Raw genomic sequence first — 18,987 nt, forward strand, 5'->3', positions numbered from 1 at the left:
CTGGGATGTAACGTCATAACGCTGGCGTGTTTATCTGGGCTGTAACGTCATAACGCTGGCGTGTATATCTGGGCTGTAACGTCATAACGCTGGAGTGTATATCTGGGATGTAACGTCATAACGCTGGCGTGTTTATCTGGGCTGTAACGTCATAACGCTGGCGTGTATATCTGGGATGTAACGTCATAACGCTGGCGTGTATATCTGGGCTGTAACCCTCATAACGCTGGAGTCTATATCTGGGCTGTAACGTCATAACGCTGGCGTGTTTATCTGGGCTGTAACGTCATAACGCTGGCGTGTATATCTGGGCTGTAACGTCATAACGCTGGAGTGTATATCTGGGATGTAACGTCATAACGCTGGCGTGTTTATCTGGGCTGTAACGTCATAACGCTGGCGTGTATATCTGGGATGTAACGTCATAACGCTGGCGTGTATATCTGGGCTGTAACGTCATAACGCTGGAGTCTATATCTGGGCTGTAACGTCATAACGCTGGCGTGTATATCTGGGCTGTAACGTCATAACGCTGGAGTGTATATCTGGGATGTAACGTCATAACGCTGGAGTCTATATCTGGGCTGTAACGTCATAACGCTGGCGTGTATATCTGGGCTGTAACGTCATAACGCTGGAGTCTATATCTGGGCTGTAACGTCATAACGCTGGCGTGTATATCTGGGCTGTAACTTCATAACGCTGGCGTGTTTATCTGGGCTGTAACGTCATAGCGCTGGCGTGTTTATCTGGGATGTAACGTCATAGCGCTGGAGTCTATATCTGGGCTGTAACGTCATAACGCTGGAGTCTATATCTGGGCTGTAACGTCATAACGCTGGCGTGTATATCTGGGCTGTAACGTCATAACGCTGGCGTGTATATCTGGGCTGTAACGTCATAACGCTGGAGTGTATATCTGGGATGTAACGTCATAACGCTGGAGTCTATATCTGGGCTGTAACGTCATAACGCTGGCGTGTATATCTGGGCTGTAACGTCATAACGCTGGAGTCTATATCTGGGCTGTAACGTCATAACGCTGGCGTGTATATCTGGGCTGTAACTTCATAACGCTGGCGTGTTTATCTGGGCTGTAACGTCATAGCGCTGGCGTGTTTATCTGGGATGTAACGTCATAGCGCTGGAGTCTATATCTGGGATGTAACGTCATAACGCTGGAGTCTATATCTGGGCTGTAACGTCATAACGCTGGCGTGTATATCTGGGCTGTAACGTCATAACGCTGGAGTGTATATCTGGGATGTAACGTCATAACGCTGGAGTGTATATCTGGGATGTAACGTCATAACGCTGGCGTGTATATCTGGGCTGTAACTTCATAACGCTGGCGTGTATATCTGGGCTGTAACTTCATAACGCTGGCGTGTGTATCTGGGCTGTAACGTCATAGCGCTGGAGTCTGTATCTGGGCTGTAACGTCATAACGCTGGCGTGTTTATCTGGGCTGTAACGTCATAGCGCTGGCGTGTTTATCTGGGCTGTAACGTCATAACGCTGGAGTCTATATCTGGGCTGTAACGTCATAATGCTGGCGTATTTATCTGGGATGTAACGTCATAACGCTGGAGTCTATATCTGGGCTGTAACGTCATAACGCTGGCGTGTTTATCTGGGCTGTAACGTCATAACGCTGGCGTGCGTATCTGGGCTGTAACTTCATAACGCTGGAGTCTATATCTGGGCTGTAACGTCATAACGCTGGCGTGTTTATCTGGGCTGTAACGTCATAACGCTGGCGTGTATATCTGGGATGTAACGTCATAACGCTGGCGTGTATATCTGGCCTAAAAGGTAAATAACTAGCCTTGAAGCTAATAAGTAAATGACTACAACTAATAGCTAAATAACTAGAACCTCATAGCCATAGTTCTTCACATTCTACGTCACCCCTGGAGTCGGGAGAGTTGAGGGCCTTGCTCAAGGGCCCACCAGTGGCAACTTTTGGGACCCGGGGATCAAACTGTGATCAATAACCCAGCGCTCCAAGCACTGAGCCACCACTCTTCTACCGCCTTCAGTTGCTTCCTTCAGAATACGAAGCTGAACCTGCTCTGAAGCGAGTGCCACAGGCCTTTCTCAAGCCTGCCTCAGAAAGCCCATTTACGATTTTCTCGGCACCTGCCAAGACCAAGGTTTTCGACACTTTTGCTACAGCTTCTGGATGATGTATTATTGCAGTTCATATTGATCTGACACCATTAATTAAAACCGCCAAACATCAAAGGGAACCTGTTACTCAGCTGTTTAAAGGCTGAGAGTGCCCGGGATGGCTTTGATGCGCTGCACATGTCAATCAGAGCGAGAATTAAAAAAATAGTTCATCCATGTCTCACGACAGCGCGTCTCCTCGTCACAATAACCGAGGCCGTAAATCTACTGGTCGCTCCGTGACGCTGACAGCTTGATTGACTGGAGTTCATTTGTATGATAATGGCAGGAATGGGGTGATCGGGATATCACGCGAGAGTGGAGTTTACGGCCTTTAAAACAAAGACAGATCTGAAGTAAAACAACAGTTGCGAATTTTAAGCAAGTTAACAAGTTCAGCAGCAGATGCGGACGAGCCGCTCGCATGTGCAATTCATCAGCGTGTTATAAAAAATAGTCCAATCGTTTTTCCCCTCTAGAAATCCTGCTAGTTTAGCTTCTGGAAATCTGTAAAGAAGATCTGAGAACTGATAAAAACCAAGATGTGAGCAATCTCCTCACTGAACTGAGCTAATGACCAGTTACGAGGCTAGCACTACATAACGAGAACCTAAAAGGTAAATAATAGCAACAAAGCTATTAGCTAAATGACTGAAACTAATAAGTAAATAACTAGAAGCTAATAGGCAACTAATTACAAACTGAAAGATAAATAACGAGAACCTAAAAGGTAAATAACTAACCATGAAGCTAATAGGTAAATGACTACAACTAATACGTGAATATCTAGAGCCTAATAAATAAATAAATAACAATGAAGATAAAAAGTAAATAGCTAGGACTAATAAGAACATAGCTAGAGCCTATTAAGGTAATGACTAGCTATGATGCTAATAAATAAATAACTAGAACCTAAAAGGCAACTAATTCAAAACTAAAAGCATAATAAATACAGGCCTAACAGGTAAATAACTTGAACCTATAAGGTAAATGACTAGCCATGAAGCTAATAGGTAAATGACTAGCTATGATGCTAATAAGTAAATAACTAGAACCTTATAGGAAACGAATTAGAACCTATACGGTAAATGACTAGAACCTAAAAGCATAATAAATACAACCTAATATGTAAATAACTTGAACCTATAAGGTAAATGACTAGCCATGAAGCTAATAGGTAAATGACTACAACTAATAAGTGAATATCTAGAGCCTTATAAATAAATAAATAACCATGAAGATAACAAGTAAATAGCTAGGACTAATAAGAACATAGCTAGAGCCTATTAAAGTAATGACTAGCTATGATGCTAATAAATAAATAACTAGAACCTAAAAGGCAACTAATTAGAAACTGAAAGAAAAATGAATAGAACCTAACAGGTAAATAACTAGAACCTATAAGGTAAATGACTAGCTGTGATGCTAATAAGTAAATAACTAGAACCTTATAGGAAACGAATTAGAACCTATAAGGTAAATGACTAGCTGTGATGCTAATAAATAAATAACTAGAACCTTATAGGAAAGTAATTAGAACCTATAAGGTAAATGACTAGCTGTGATGCTAATAAGTAAATAACTAGAACCTTATAGGAAAGTAATTAGAACCTATAAGGTAAATGACTAGCTGTGATGCTAATAAGTAAATAACTAGAACCTTATAGGAAACGAATTAGAACCTATAAGGTAAATGACTAGCTGTGATGCTAATAAATAAATAACTAGAACCTTATAGGAAAGTAATTAGAACCTATAAGGTAAATGACTAGCTGTGATGCTAATAAATAAATAACTAGAACCTTATAGGAAAGTAATTAGAACCTATAAGGTAAATGACTAGCTGTGATGCTAATAAGTAAATAACTAGAACCTTATAGGAAAGTAATTAGAACCTATAAGGTAAATGACTAGCTGTGATGCTAATAAATAAATAACTAGAACCTTATAGGAAAGTAATTAGAACCTATAAGGTAAATGACTAGCTGTGATGCTAATAAATAAATAACTAGAACCTTATAGGAAAGTAATTAGAACCTATAAGGTAAATGACTAGCTGTGATGCTAATAAATAAATAACTAGAACCTTATAGGAAAGTAATTAGAACCTATAAGGTAAATGACTAGCTGTGATGCTAATAAGTAAATAACTAGAACCTAATAGGTAAATAACTAGAACCTTATAGAAAACTAATTAGAACCTATAAGGTAAATGACTAGCCATGAAGCTAATAAGTAAATAACTAGAACCTAATAGGAAAGTAATTAGAACTGAAAAGGTCACTAACGAGAACTTAATAGGTAAATAACTAGAACCTAATAAGTAAATGACTAGCTTTGATGCTAATACGTAAATGACTAGAACCTTATAGGCAACAAATTAGAACCTGAACGGTAAATAAGTAGAACCTAACTGTTAGAAGTTACACTGTCCAGCTAACAGGTAAAAACACAGGTAACTACGAAGCCCCTACAGTACCAGTGTAGATAAAGGAATATAATCTATAAATGTAATCCATTTTCCTCAGTTTCATCAGTAATTTAATAAATCTGTCCCTTAGTTTAACGAAAGCGTCCCCTAGAAACTGAGGGACCAATTTATTAAATTGAGGAAATTATTTTATTAAACTGAAAGAATGGATTATTATTCTGAGGGAATGGATTACGTCTATATAAAATATAATTCTGGTACCTTGCCTCTCTTCAGGGGTCTCTGCAGGTAACTAATACTCTTCTAAAACCTTTATTCATTAAGTGAACATGAAAATACTTACCGAATTACCAGAACATGTGTTTATTTTTCTAATTACTTTTATATTTGTGGTGAAAACCATGTAAAACATGCCCCAGTTTTAGGCCATATCGATGCCTGTGGGGAGCGAGGTTCATTATTTTGTGCCTAAGGGATCAGTAAGTGCAAATGAACCAGTGGCATTTCTGTTGAGGCATGCACTCGAGTAAACCCCCTAATGCCTATTCTTGGAGCCTGGTGACTCTGATATGACAAAGAAACTCAGTTTACCACAGCGCAGGAACGCTGCACTGGGCACATGGACTTTGGCATGGCAATGCCGCCACCTAGTGGCGTAGTTTGCCCAGACTCTACATTTTAAAAAATGAGGCGCAGCATTCAAGGTTCTGGGTTGTCTCTGGAGATGCTAGTATTGGGGGTAGTAGAATTACGTGGACGGCCATTTCCTCACAAACTACTATACCAGTAGACCAGGGATCAGGAGCATAGAGCACTTCAGCCAGCCTACACTGACAACAGCTGAGAAAGGCCAGATTCGGGGTTCAAGCTGACAGAAAGGCTACAGTAGCGCAGATACGTACTCTTCCACTGTGGAAAGCAGAAAAGCCTCTCAGAATGAACAGCACGAGCAACCTTGAGGAGGACGAGCTGCTACAGCAGAAGACCACGCTGGGGTCCACTACTTTCAGCTGAGAACAGAAAGCTGAGGCTGCAGTGGCTCAGCACAGGCTCACCAACACTGGACAGCTAACATAGCCCGGTCTAAAAGAAACATCCATTATTACCAGAGTCCTTCATGACCATCACAATTCACACCTAGCCTTAACACCCGCCCTGGGTGATCCAATCAGAAGCGTCCAGCAGAAAGTCTGAGTGCGTCTCAAGGGCTTTGTTTCTCAAATTGTATTTATTGAGATGACCATCGGATCGGATTTGGGTGTTCTGACGTCACAGACCTACCTGCATGGGTGCTGTGGTGATGACGTAGGCATCAGTATCTAACGTGTGGTGGTTAATTCAGTCTGGAATTGACATGGCACAAATCTGATTATAATCAGCTTTTAAATCGCCTCCAAAGTGATCAGATTTTCAGATCAGATTTTCGGATTTCATAGAGCTTTTGCCCGGTCTGTCGCATTGCGAGTGACGCAAAAGACACTTGGAAATCCGATTTGAGCGGCCAGACTGAGCTGCATTTAAAAACACCTCCCAACGTGGTTTGGATCCAATTTGACCAAGTCTTTCTGTTGTAAATCCAATCACTCCACATTCAGAGGTGGTCGGAGACGAATATGACCACATCACTGCTCTTGCAAGCTGCAAAAGTTAGCTGAGCACACTTCTATAACTACCTACCTAATAAATGAATAAAGGGGAAGCTCATGGCTGGTGAGCAAGTAAGTAAAACTAGGTGCCTCACCTTGATTAATTATTAAAGTAGGTTGTGCTCTTCTTTCAGCAGATATGATGAGAAATGGTGAGGAATCTGATCACAAGGGGTCACAGGAGACATCGGATGGATCACCTAAGATGTATGTTAATGCTAGGTGTGAATGTGGTCACTTCTTGTAATTAGTATTTGCATTGTATCCTAATTAGATGTTATCACTGGTGCTCTGGGAGGAGTTTTGGTTGTAAAACAGGTCTTGGAGAGATGATTAATAATAATTTGATCGGATTTGTATCTGGGTTAAATGCATATTGGGCGAGTTTACATTTTTGGCCTTATCCAGATATGAAGCGACCATGTGTCGTCTTGTTCTTCCTCCATAGGTTAAAGAAAGACGCTGAAGACTCAAAGTCTCACAAAACAATTCTTTATTTAAAATTATATTCGAACAGCACAAAACACGAAAATGCTATGTACACATCACCTCCCACCTGTTCGCAATCCTCTCGTCTTCCTCCGACTTATCACTTTACATCTGAAAGAAAACACCTGATGAAACTGAGATCACTATCCCATCTAATTTCCTCTGTACAGACTATTTACAGTATTTACAGTGTCCATAAAGCCCTCCAATCCACAGATGGATAGAGGATCAGTGTTTGTTAGGGTAGGATTTCTTGATTGGGACCCACTGTCCATATGGCTTCCTGTTCCCCACGCTGTCTGCTCTGGACGTTACCTTACTCTCAGTCACATGGAACGTTGGGCTGCCCGACGGCTTGGCAACAGTGTTCTGGAGAGAAAGGGGCAAGAAGGTAAGTCAATAGAAGTATGGTACCATTACTGTGACCCCCCCCACCACCCCCAAATAACCTCCTCCACCTTAAAAAACTAAGAGGCTAAGACACCAACTGTCCATAAAACAACTGGGTGGGTTTAACCACTGCAATTAGAAAGCCAGACCAACGAGTTATCCTTTGAATTTAGTGTTATCCAGTCTAATCAGCCCACCCATTTGTTTTGTAGAGATCGGGTCTCTTAGTATGGTTTTCCAGTTCTGTCATGGTTGTAGGAGTTGAGCTGTTATAAACTTACATTGATGCTGAAGGTAATTGGTTTTCTTGAGGGTGATGTCCTCGTGACAGCATCATCTTCATTTGTAACATCTTTGTCCTACAGAGACAGGAAAAGAAGAGAAGGTGAACACCAAGATCGGAAAAGGTCAGTAAATCTACTTTCTTTCTAACCTAAATGTTTATGTACATGCATAAAAAAGAAAGAAAACCAAAACTGTCAACAGTTGTATTGCTGTCACAGACAAACCGATATTACCACTACAGAGAGTATAAAATTACACTGAACAAAAACATGAAAAAGTAAAAAAAAGAAAAGAAATCTTCTCTGAATAGAATGATGAAGAGGCAGTAATTTTGTCCAAACCCCCATCCAGCGCTCTGGGCGCAGACTTGTCTTTGGTATACGAGGACAGAGGGGAGAGGGTCTGTTCTTCTGATTTAAGGGCCACTAAGAGCCAGTCCGTACGCCTGAGTTTCTTCAGACACACGGATTCGAGGAAGACTGTGGTAAATAACAACGCACCCATTTCAACCATCAACAAGTTAGCATGATCAGGTTCCTGCAGCTCTAACATCTAGTACAGTTTCTTTATGTGCTGTGTACTTTGAGCTACCATTACAAGTCTTGTCCCAAGTATGTCTAAAATGAAATGAGGTCTTAAATGCACTGTAGCAATCAAAACGTTAAACTGTGTTGTGAACATATCGAGTGGTAGGAATATTGGCACTGGTGTTACTTGACCTTTGCGCAAAATAAGATTTTAAACCTTCTTGAAAACCCAAAGTTGCCACTCAAGTCAAATGACTTCCCCTCTTTCTCCTATTCCAAGGGGTGGAGGAGTGCAGACCACTGTCATGTGATCTACAGGAATAGAAACGATACAAAAACAAAGCAATTGAAGCGCTCCTGAAGACATTGAGGAAGGTTTAAAGAAATTGTTATAGTTTCTTCAAAGCACAGGGGTGCACTCACACTCTCACTCTCACACACACACACACTCACATCCACACTCTTACATAGTTTTACCGTTACCTAATCCAGATATGACAGTATGTAGCTGCTGGTGGTCTATTTTTTTGCCTTCATCGCGATTCCTTTATATCCATCAGCCAAAAACAATCACGTCTGAGGAGATAATTTACACCATGACCCAGGTTGGGTTATACAGAGCACAATATGGAAACCAAAGATTAAAGGGCCCTATTCATGTATAGAACTACAAAGTGCTGTAGAAATCTGATAGCTCTTAATCAGGTCTGTTAATTAAATCACTGTTTCCATGCTAGGTACCTCTCAAAAGAGAAGAGAGTGCTTACTGCATTATAGATTAACTACTCACTGCTGACTGAAAGAGTGTGACAATCACCTGTGCTTGTTTCTTCATCGGCACTGGGTCCGCTCTCACCCGCTCTTCAGTGTTCTTCTCTTGCTGCTCCACAATCTTCACACTGGAGGGCAGCTCCAGGTTCTGCACTCCAAGAATCCTGGTTGCGTTCTCTTTGGCAATGTTCAGAAGATCCATTTTTTCTGTTAAGAGAGAACGAGAACGTTACCTTTTAATTTCTACGTGTTCTGGGAGGGGGTAGGGGGGCATGTGGAGGAAGTAAAAACATTACCTTTCTGACTGAGCCGAACAGCAGGACGTTCTGGAGACTTTGATCTGCTCCTGTATTCTCTGTAGCTCCTCCTTTTGGGTGACTGCGAGAACCTGCACCTGTATCGCCCCATAAACCTATCTTTCGCCGCCCTGTAGCTAGAGGATCGCGAGCGGGACCTGTACGAGCGCCTGGAGTAGCGCTCGTGGGAAGAAGAGCGACTGCGGGAGCGAGAGTAAGCCCTGTGCCTGCGGCCACGGCGGAGAGAGCGATCTGGGGAGGGGCTGTAGGACCGAGAGCGGGCTCTGTAGCGGCGAGGAGGAGAGCGGCATCGGTGTCCACAGCGGGACGCGGTGGAGGCGCGGTGGCATCTCGGGTGAGAGCGGGACCGCGTGCGGGAGCGGCTATCTGGGGAGTCGCCGCTGTCAGAGGAAGAAGAGGATGAGGAGGACGAGGAGGAGGAGGAACGGGATCGGCGGCGCGACCTATAGGAAGAACGCCTGCTCTTGCTGCTAGAGTAGGAACTGTCCTGGCTGCTGGTGCGGCTGCTCGAGCGAGACGAGAGGGAATCCTGGTCAAAAATGAGCCGCATTCCCTCGGTGAGACGAGCCTGCTGGGCCTGGTTGCACTCCTCAGTCTTCATTGTTAGACCTGCAGAAGAGAGAAATCAGAAATGTATGTATTAGAAAAGAAACTACTAAATAAATCAAGTTCCACCGTCCATCTAAAAGTCAGTAAACCCTGGATTAATTCATACAGTTTAATCAAAGTCATTTGGAGCATTTCTATCGGTCTATTTACCCGGAAGTATTCCCATAGGGGGAAACGCCCATAAATTGATGTGTTTTCATCGGACAGCAACAATATACTATACTGATCCCTTAGGGATCTATTTTAGGGCTTAGAGGAGGGGAGTAACTTAATAGCTACAGCTACGAAGAAGAAGGTCTAGCTACATATAGGGGGGTAAGCAGTATTTAAGCAAAAAAAAGCTTAAATATTCAACAATAAAAATAAATAAAGGTTCAAATGACTAGTATATATTTCCAGATCATCAAAAAATAGATTTAAGGTGTAATAAAATCTGCATGGTGTTCCTGGAGAGGACTGCAGGGTCACAAGCAGGGTGCTGATAGGGGAATGTTCCAGCACAGCCAGACCAGAATAGACCAGCTTATGTAACCGGAACCCCACCCAGCCTGTGTTAGCTAGCTAGCTAGCTATAGCTAGCTAACAAGGAGAAAAACACAAAGAGGTCAATGGGTTTAAACGTGGGCTCCAGCTTGTTAGACCTTATAAACACACCAGATCTCTGGTCAGTCTAACAGCTAATCAGTGGATCGCTGACGCAGTAGTAGTAGTAGCTAGCTGGCTAATCACGTGGTGCTAGCTAACTAGCTAGCTAGCAAACGTAACCTCAACGTGGGCAGTGACTAAAGCTAATCTATCCAAATAATTCGTATTTACAGAAGATTAGAGCTAAATAAAAAACAAACAAACATAGAAAACAAAAGCTAAAAGTCGCTAGCCAGGCAGCTAACTAGCTAGCTAGCTAACTTCCGCTTGTTGCTCAAGTCACAGTATGGCAACCGAACTGCGTTTATTTACCCCAAATAAAAGTGATAAAACACACCGAACAGTACACATCCCCGCGATGAACACATCACATACCTCTTGAGATTACCGTAAAGCCGTAAAAACTGTAAGATCGTCTGTATTTCTGCTGTAGGACACGGAGTTTGGCGAGGCTGCGTGAGCGGACCGTCGCCCCTGGGAGGTGAGCTGGAAAACCCCAGAAGCTTCTCGAACGTCGCCTCGCCCCGCCCCCCGGCCTCGCCTCGCCCCGCCCCCCTGCACGCTATTGGCGGTGGGAGGCCCGTCTAACGCTGTTTGCGTAACTATATAACATTACATAATACATTATATAATACATTATATAATATCTTATATACATCTAATATTTCTTCACGCGCCTTCAGACTCTTCAGTCTAGATGACTAGCATTTTTACAATGACCATACCAGACAATAAAAGTGGTTAACTCCAGTACGTAAAATACGTAAATAAAGTATATTACTAATACATGTAATACGTGTACAAAAGCCACGCATCTAGTTTCTACCTAAACAGTCATTCGTGTTAAATTGTGAGATTTAAAAAATGTTTAAATAAAAAATATTAATCGGGCTGATCAGACCCAGGCTTGTGTCCAGTATGATTCTCATATATATATATAAATATAAATGTATTTTTTCTCGACGTGCAAATATTATATATTATTACATGCATTCAAGGTCCTTTGAACCTTTCCAGTCAGTTCAATGTGGTATTAAACGAAATAAACGAAAATACAACATAATAATAACATGCATTAAGTATTTAGTGTATTGTATGACCGCAGATAACGATCACCTAAGAAATGTTTAATTTGAACTGAGATTATTTTTTATTTTATTATTTTTTATGTATTATTTTTTTATCTCTAACTTTACTTTAAATACTTCACTTTGAATCACCCTTGCGTCGACCTATCAAAAACACATCTGCTGTAATGTGATGTTTTACTAATGTACTAATAATAATAATATCGCGTAAATATATATATTTATTAATAAATAAATAAATTAATTAATTATTAAATTATTAATGATAAAATATTCATTAATTAGATATTTTTTGTATTATATTTTGTAACGCGAGACACCGTTGCCAAGGAGACGGCTCAGTGAACGCGCATCCGTGTTCACGTTTAAAGTGTCCTTATCGCGAGACTTTGCCCATTGCCGCTCCGCGACTGTTGCTCCTGTCCCCCTTTGCACAAAAAGGGCTGAAACACCGTGAGTCTGCGCTTCACCCGGGGTGCGGACTCCCTACCGCTCTGCTCAGGTACCGTGTGTGTGGAGAAGAGGCCCCGTCGCGCTCGGAAACATGGAGATCTTAGACGTCCTGCCCACCAACTTCGGCTACGTGATCCTGACCTACCTGTACAGCTGGACCATGCTGACCTACCTCGCCGTCAAAGTCGGAGGAGCGAGGAAGAAGCACAACGTCAAGGTGATGTTAACCCTAAACTGAGGATCAACGCGCTGGATTAGGTCCCGATCTGTTGTGCTGGTGTCATTATTAGGCTTCTGCTAGCCGGCCTGTAGCACTAGGAGCTCAAAGATTAGCCTCTAGCATTTCCATACAGTATATCATATATAGCTATACGTTCAGTGCTAAAACTAGACTAGTCACACCACCCTGTTACCTTACCTTACCACCCTGTTACCTTACCTTACCACCCTGTTACCTTACCTTACCACCCTGTTACCTTACCTTACCTTACCACCCTGTTACCATACCTTACTTTACCACCCTGTTAACTTACCACCCTGTTACCGTACCTTACTTTACCACCCTGTTACCTTACCTTACCTTACCACCCTGTTACCTTACCACCCTGTTACCGTACCTTACTTTACCACCCTGTTACCGTACCTTACTTTACCACCCTGTTACCTTACCTTACTTTACCACCCTGTTACCTTACCACCCTGTTACCTTACCACCCTGTTACTTTACCACCCTGTTACCTTACCTTACTTTACCACCCTGTTACTTTACCACCCTGTTACCTTACCTTACTTTACCACCCTGTTACCTTACCTTACCACCCTGTTACCTTACCACCCTGTTACTTTACCACCCTGTTAACTTACCACCCTGTTACTTTACCACCCTGTTACCTTACCTTACCTTACCACCCTGTTACCTTACCACCCTGTTACCTTACCACCCTGTTACCTTACCTTACCTTACCACCCTGTTAACTTACCACCCTGTTACTTTACCACCCTGTTACCTTACCTTACTTTACCACCCTGTTACCTTACCTTACCTTACCACCCTGTTACCTTACCTTACCTTACCACCCTGTTACTTTACCACCCTGTTACCTTACCGTACCTTACCACCCTGTTACCTTACCTTACCACCCTGTTACCTTACCACCCTGTTACCTTACCTTACCACCCTGTTACCTTACCTTACCTCACCACCCTGTTACCCCACCACCCTGTTACCATTTGCAGCAACGCTGCTCATTTTGGCTCCACCTGATTTTTAGTTTAAACTCAAACTTTGCAATTATTAACTTTATATTTTGTAATATACTTAAGTTTATATTATAAGTATATTTACTATGTATATCTTATATGTAAAACTATAATATTTCAGACATTCTTTTATTTCCTTTTATTTCTATTTCCAGTTAGCTAGCTACTGATCTCAGACTCAGACAGTGAGCTACTTTTGCATAATAGCAATTAATTATTATTATTAATAATAATAATAATAATAATAATAATGTCATTGTCACTGTCAACATCTAATCGAAAAAACGTGAATGCATAATATGTAAGATTTATATCTTATGTGTAAAATATAATTTAAGGCTTTTTTATTTTTTATCCTTTTATCCTGTGTTTTCATTGGCAGGTTTTTGCTGAGTTACTGGTCTCAGACTCAGACAGTGATCTAGTTAGACATCGTAGTAGTTGTAGTAATAATAATAATGATGATGATGATAATGATAATGGATAATAATATTGTCACTGTCGCATAAAAATCTCAGTTTTCACTTTTTGACTAATTTTGGTTCTGGCAGTTGTTCTTTACATTGCATAGAAATGCTCCAGAATGACTTGGATTAACACATCTTTCAATTAATTTCCATCGAAAGTTAAGATTTATTCCTTCTTCTGTAAAGTTGCTGTTTTAGAGTGTAAAGTTTGAATTTCAAAGTTGTAAAGTTAGTTTTTTAATGTGACAGTAGCAATATTAATATCTGTAAAACCGCAAAGTTAACTATATAAGTTGTAGGCACGTGTTAAAATGAGAATGAAAAAGGTGCTTAGCTGGGCAGTAAGTGTTTATGTCCTCAGTAAAACACTGATATTAGAATAAACACTAATATCATTCCTACAGAAAGTCGTGGTGGTTTTCGATCACTGTATTAATTAGAATATCTCCAAAGCTCTCCTCATGGAGTCTAGTATTATTTAGAGTTACCTGGTTTGGTAAATCTGTGCTTAATGGTGGTAAATGATGTGGAAGAATAAAAGAGCGCTGGTCTTCAGATTCCTCAGACTACTTTCTTCAGAATGGGATTTTACTTTTTACTGTGTTTGTGTTTACCTTTATCTGTTTTAATGGAGTTTGTACAATTCTTTTTTTTTTTTACAAAAGTTTTGCGCTTAGGAGCCTCAAACAGCTGCACAGTACTCTGTGTGTGTTTGTGTGGGACTTAAGTGTTGTGCCTCATGACCATGCTAATCAAAATCAGTCCCTTTTATATACCACTCAGTTCACAAACAGCCAAAAAGCTGACTTTGTAAATGGTATTTCTTTGCTTATACATGCATTTATGCATTTAAAGCATGCAGTCTCTGAAGTGTTACAGTAGGTGCTACATTTCAAAAGACTCATTTAAATGAATGATAAATATTGCATCATCTAAACGCCTCCGGTACTTGTTTGTCTGTCTCCGCAGTACCCCACCATGTACAGCGATAAGGATGACCTGTTTAACTGCTTCCAGAGGGCTCATCAGAACACACTGGAGGTCTACCCACAGTGGCTCGTTTTCCAGACCATCGCTGCGCTTGTGTATCCGGTGAGTAGAAAACAGTTATACGGCACAGGTCTTGTCCGGATTGCATTCTGTGCCACATGTCGAAGGGCCTGTTTTTTTTAAAGAACTGCCCATTTTGATCAATTTACACACATTCACCTATTCAGACAATCAGAACTGAGATGCTATGTTTATATAGATCCGTCTTAAAGGCACAGTAAGCAAGTAAAGCCTGTTGATTTCTAAGGCATAACCAGAAACTAGCATGGCTATGGACTGATTACCAGCTTAGAGGTTGTGCCTCCTCATTTAGGGTGCTGGAAATGACTCGCGTACATGTAAATGTCATCCTAAGCTTGATCAACTCAACAGGCTGTAAAATCTGGCTAGTATTCATTTAATTATTGTGCGTTTTTAATTGGCACTGTGCTATTCAATTAAACGTGCCTTGCCTGGCCTATGACTGCTTCTGGTACGAAAACCCAATCAAACGACTTGAAAACTAAAAGTAAAATCCAAAAAAAGGGTCAGAAATGGGCCCTTTAAGTTATTTTGCCACAATTTCAGCCGTTTGTATGAATAGCCGTTTGTTTTTTTTATACGGCCAATAACACAACGTGGCTTTGGAAGCGGTTAATGTTTCACCGGAGCATTTGAGTCACTTGTCAAAGGCTCACTTTGCCCTACTGTGCATTGTGCAGTGACCTTTGGCCTCCTGTTATAAACTTTTGCTTCTCTCTCTCTCTCTCTCTTTCTTTAGACCGTGGCCTCTGTTCTGGGTGTCATCTGGGTGACCAGCAGGTTCTCTTATGCCTGGGGTTACTACACTGGCAGTAAGACTGACTTCCTCCAAGCTCCTCTGTTATCATATATGTTCTGTAAACAGCTGTAGGTACAGACCCACTAAATGGAGACAGACACCCTGGCGGCCTCCAGAACCTCCCCCTGTGACTGTGCTTCATACATTTTCATGCACGTGTACTTTATTGTTCGGATTCGTCCCTCAGCGAGCATGCTGACCCGAAGATAAGGTTAAAAACAGGGGCGTTCACCACTTTTCTGTTCCTTCACTGCGTTTACAACCACTCTAGTCCTGCTCTTCGACTCTAATCAGGCAGTTTGATGATGATGATCGATGGGTTAAACTAGTTTTGTGGACACTGAGCACGTCACCCTACTCGGTCTGACCAAAACCCAGCAGTATAAAGATAACACAAAGGCCTGCACGCAACCGTTCAGTGCTCTCGTCTGTAACTCTTCACCACAACAGGAAATCCCTTGTTTTCTTTACTGCCGTTGACCACAGGTGCAGACAGGATTGCATAACGAATGGAATGCAAATGTGTAGAAATGAGCGTCTGAGCTGTTTCACTCTAAGCAGAATTACTTAAGTAGCTCGCTGAATTGCCTTAACCAATTTAGAATGCAAAACAAGTGGTTTCATAGGAAAAAACATGCCTAATGAATTAAAACCGCATGGATGGAACTCATAGAAATACAATTACAGCCTGCTTTTATTATACAAGGGTTCGGCTGCATCCTGTGCACACCGTGTATGCATTTCCCGCGTCCTTATTGTTGTGTGTTCTCTCCTCAACCCCTCTTTTAGACCCTGCCAAGAGGATGAATGGGAGCTATGGCTACATCGGCCTCTTTGGAGTGATCATCTTGTCCATCTCTGTTGCCCTGCAGCTCCTTGGAGTCATTTAAGAGCCTCTCAGCACTAACTTCGTTCATAGCACTGACCAAATGAAGGTTCATTTCTAAAGGCTTTTTTTTTTTATTTGCAGTTTTAATATCCGTTTTTATTATTTCTTCTACATTTTTCTCTACAGAATGTGAAACTGAATTGTTTCTGCAGACCACTGGTAGAGTTTGTATCTTGTTTGTCACATATATCACATTAACATGTACTTAACATCCTCTTAATACAATAAAAAGCATTGAAGCTGTGCTGACTGAAGTATGTAGTATGGCTACTATGACTTTCTCACAGTGGGCTTTTTCAGACCGATTCCTTTGCAGTTGATCCCAGACAAGATAGTGGCAGATGAACAGCACTGATTAACTGGTAAAACCTGAAAGTTACTGACTGTCAGTGGCCACAACTGTCAGCAAGGTGATGTAGAACGTGCAGTTTCATGTAATCCACCCAAAGATTCATTCTGGTAATAACTGTATAATAAAAACCTATCTGTATATTAATGGAATAAATGCTACAGTGGGTAACTGCTGCTGAGGACATTACACATCGCTGCAGAAACCTTTGCTCATTATAGCCAAGATTGTTCTGTTTCACTTCATCAGTCCACTTTTCTTGTTTAGATGATTTTCGATGCTGAATTTTATGGTTACTGTGCAGCCGTAGGTTTTCTCCTGATGACTCTTCCGTGAAGATCATATTTGCACTGGTGGCGCTGCACAGTAAAACAGTGCACCACCGTCCTGAAGGTCTTTTGCAAGCCATAGCTGTAACAAGGTAATTTAAGTTCTATATATAAACAAAAAACAAACCAAAACATAACATTCATACAAATTATTGCTGAACTAGTAGACATAAAAAATATATCATGGACACTTTTGATCCTGTTCAGCCGAAAATTACAGGCTTCCACTGAATGTGTCATATTTGTATTATAAAACCAATATATTTATCACATATATATTTGTCACATACATGGTACAACAAGCATTACTATGCTTTAATAACTGTCCGGTGATAAATAACAAAAGATAATATGGACAGTCAGATAAAATCAACATAAAAAGTATATCCAGAGGTCATAAGGTAAGTGACAATTTCTAAAGATGTACGTACATGCTAAATTATGGAGCCTCGCTGTTGACGTTGCACATAAACTGACCACGACATAGTCAGGTGTGGGAGCGGGATAATTAAGTCATGGCCAAGATTTAATAAGGCCTGGGAAAGATATGATTAAGTCGTGGCCAGTACTTAGTAAAATGTGGGGACGAGATAATTAAATTGTGGCCAGGATTTAATAAGGCATGAAAACACGATAGTTAAGTCGTGGCCAGGACTTATTAAGGTGTGGGAACAAGATAATTAAGGTGTGGCCAGGAATTAAGAAAGGTGTGGGAACAAGATAATTAGGGTGTGGTCAGGGCTTAGTAAGGTGTGGGAACAAGATAATTAAGATGTGGCCAGGACTTAAGAAAGGTGTGGGAACAAGATAATTAAGGTGTGTCCAGGGCTTAGTAAGGTGTGGGAACAAGATAATTAAGGTGTGGCCAGGAATTAAGAAAGGTGTGGGAACAAGATAATTAGGGTGTGGCCAGGACTTAGTAAGGTGTGGGAACTAGATAATTAAGGTGTGGCCAGGACTTAGTAAGGCATGGGAACTAGATAATTGAGGTGTGGCCAGGACTTAGTAAGGCGTGGGAACTAGATAATTAGGGTGTGGCCAGGGCTTAGTAAGGTGTGGGAACAAGATAATTAAGATGTGGCCAGGACTTAAGAAAGGTGTGGAAACAAGATAATTAAGGTGTGTCCAGGGCTTAGTAAGGTGTGGGAACAAGATAATTAAGGTGTGGCCAGGACTTAGTAAGGCATGGGAACAAGATAATTAAGGTGTGTCCAGGGCTTAGTAAGGTGTGGGAACAAGATAATTAAGGTGTGTCCAGGACTTAAGAAAGGTGTGGGAACAAGATAATTAAGGTGTGTCCAGGGCTTAGTAAGGTGTGGGAACAAGATAATTAAGATGTGGCCAGGACTTAAGAAAGGTGTGGGAACAAGATAATTAAGGTGTGTCCAGGACTTAAGAAAGGTGTGGGAACTAGATAATTAAGGTGTGGCCAGGACTTAGTAAGGCATGGGAACTAGATAATTGAGGTGTGGCCAGGACTTAGTAAGGTGTAGGAACTAGATAATCAAGTCGTGGTCAGGACTTAGTAAGGTGTGGGAACAAGGTGATCAAGTTAGGTCAGGACTTAGTAAGGTGTGGGAACGAGATAATTAAGGTGTGGCCAGGGCTTAGTAAGGTGTGGGAATGAGATAATTAAGGTGTCACCAGGACTTAGTAAGGCGTGGGAACAAGATAATTAAGGTGTGGCCAGGACTTAGTAAGAGATCCTAAGTTGTAGCCGGGACTTAGTACATTGTGGGAACGAGATGATTAAGTTGTGGCCGGGGCTTTAGTAAGGCGTGGGTACGAGATCCTGTCGACGACTTAGTTTTATTTATGTGGGATGTCACCACTGAGGCTCTGTGTAAAACAGACAGACCTAAACGCATTCATTAGACAGCGTATCTGCATCATTATGAACATAAATCAGACTTATTTTCAACATACTGAGGGACGGTGGTCATCGCTAGGGCGGCTGGGAAATGGAGTCCACGCTCGCGTCCGCGTTGTCTGCGCATGTG

At 41.5% G+C, this 18,987-nt stretch overlaps 2 protein-coding genes across 3 annotated transcripts; one reads left to right on the plus strand and one right to left on the minus strand.

The window, feature by feature from the left end:
• Positions 1 to 6,725: 6,725 nt before the first annotated feature.
• On the minus strand, positions 6,726 to 10,808 carry rsrp1 (arginine/serine-rich protein 1). Of its 2 annotated transcripts, XM_072677379.1 has the most exons (5): positions 10,658 to 10,776; positions 9,008 to 9,637; positions 8,758 to 8,918; positions 7,410 to 7,487; positions 6,726 to 7,107 (listed from the first exon to the last, which is right to left on the minus strand). In XM_072677379.1, the coding sequence occupies exons 2-5, from the start codon at positions 9,627 to 9,629 to the stop codon at positions 6,967 to 6,969; spliced, it is 1,002 nt and encodes a 333-aa protein (XP_072533480.1). In that variant the 5' UTR covers positions 9,630 to 9,637; positions 10,658 to 10,776; the 3' UTR covers positions 6,726 to 6,966. The 2 variants fall into 2 exon arrangements, 1 of the variants encoding a protein (XP_072533480.1); XR_011979612.1 differs by lacking the exons at positions 6,726 to 7,107; positions 7,410 to 7,487 and adding an exon at positions 7,898 to 8,252 and having other exon boundaries at positions 8,424 to 8,918; positions 10,658 to 10,808.
• Positions 10,809 to 11,738: 930 nt separating this feature from the next.
• Positions 11,739 to 16,563, plus strand: mgst3b (microsomal glutathione S-transferase 3b). Its single transcript, XM_072676779.1, has 4 exons — positions 11,739 to 12,040; positions 14,520 to 14,642; positions 15,361 to 15,433; positions 16,210 to 16,563. Exons 1-4 carry the CDS (start codon positions 11,915 to 11,917, stop codon positions 16,308 to 16,310), a joined length of 423 nt encoding a protein of 140 aa, XP_072532880.1. The 5' UTR covers positions 11,739 to 11,914; the 3' UTR covers positions 16,311 to 16,563.
• The last annotated feature ends 2,424 nt before the right edge of the window (positions 16,564 to 18,987 follow it).

Source organism: Salminus brasiliensis, chromosome 4 (assembly GCF_030463535.1).
Source record: "Salminus brasiliensis chromosome 4, fSalBra1.hap2, whole genome shotgun sequence".
Taxonomy (NCBI): Eukaryota; Metazoa; Chordata; class Actinopteri; order Characiformes; family Bryconidae; genus Salminus; species Salminus brasiliensis.

Bases quoted from the DNA above. Each gene is read 5' to 3' on its own strand.
- mgst3b (XM_072676779.1), top strand. From the start codon at position 11,915: ATGGAGATCTTAGACGTCCTGCCCACCAACTTCGGCTACGTGATCCTG. The intron at 12,041-14,519 runs GTGATGTTAACC...CTGTCTCCGCAG, and splicing joins GGAAGAAGCACAACGTCAAG to TACCCCACCATGTACAGCGA. The intron at 14,643-15,360 runs GTGAGTAGAAAA...CTCTTTCTTTAG, and splicing joins TCGCTGCGCTTGTGTATCCG to ACCGTGGCCTCTGTTCTGGG.
- rsrp1 (XM_072677379.1), bottom strand. From the start codon at position 9,629: ATGAAGACTGAGGAGTGCAACCAGGCCCAGCAGGCTCGTCTCACCGAG. The intron at 7,488-8,757 runs GTGATTGTCACA...CTGTCTCTGTAG, and splicing joins CGATGAAGAAACAAGCACAG to GACAAAGATGTTACAAATGA. The intron at 7,108-7,409 runs GTAAGTTTATAA...CTTTCTCTCCAG, and splicing joins CAATTACCTTCAGCATCAAT to AACACTGTTGCCAAGCCGTC.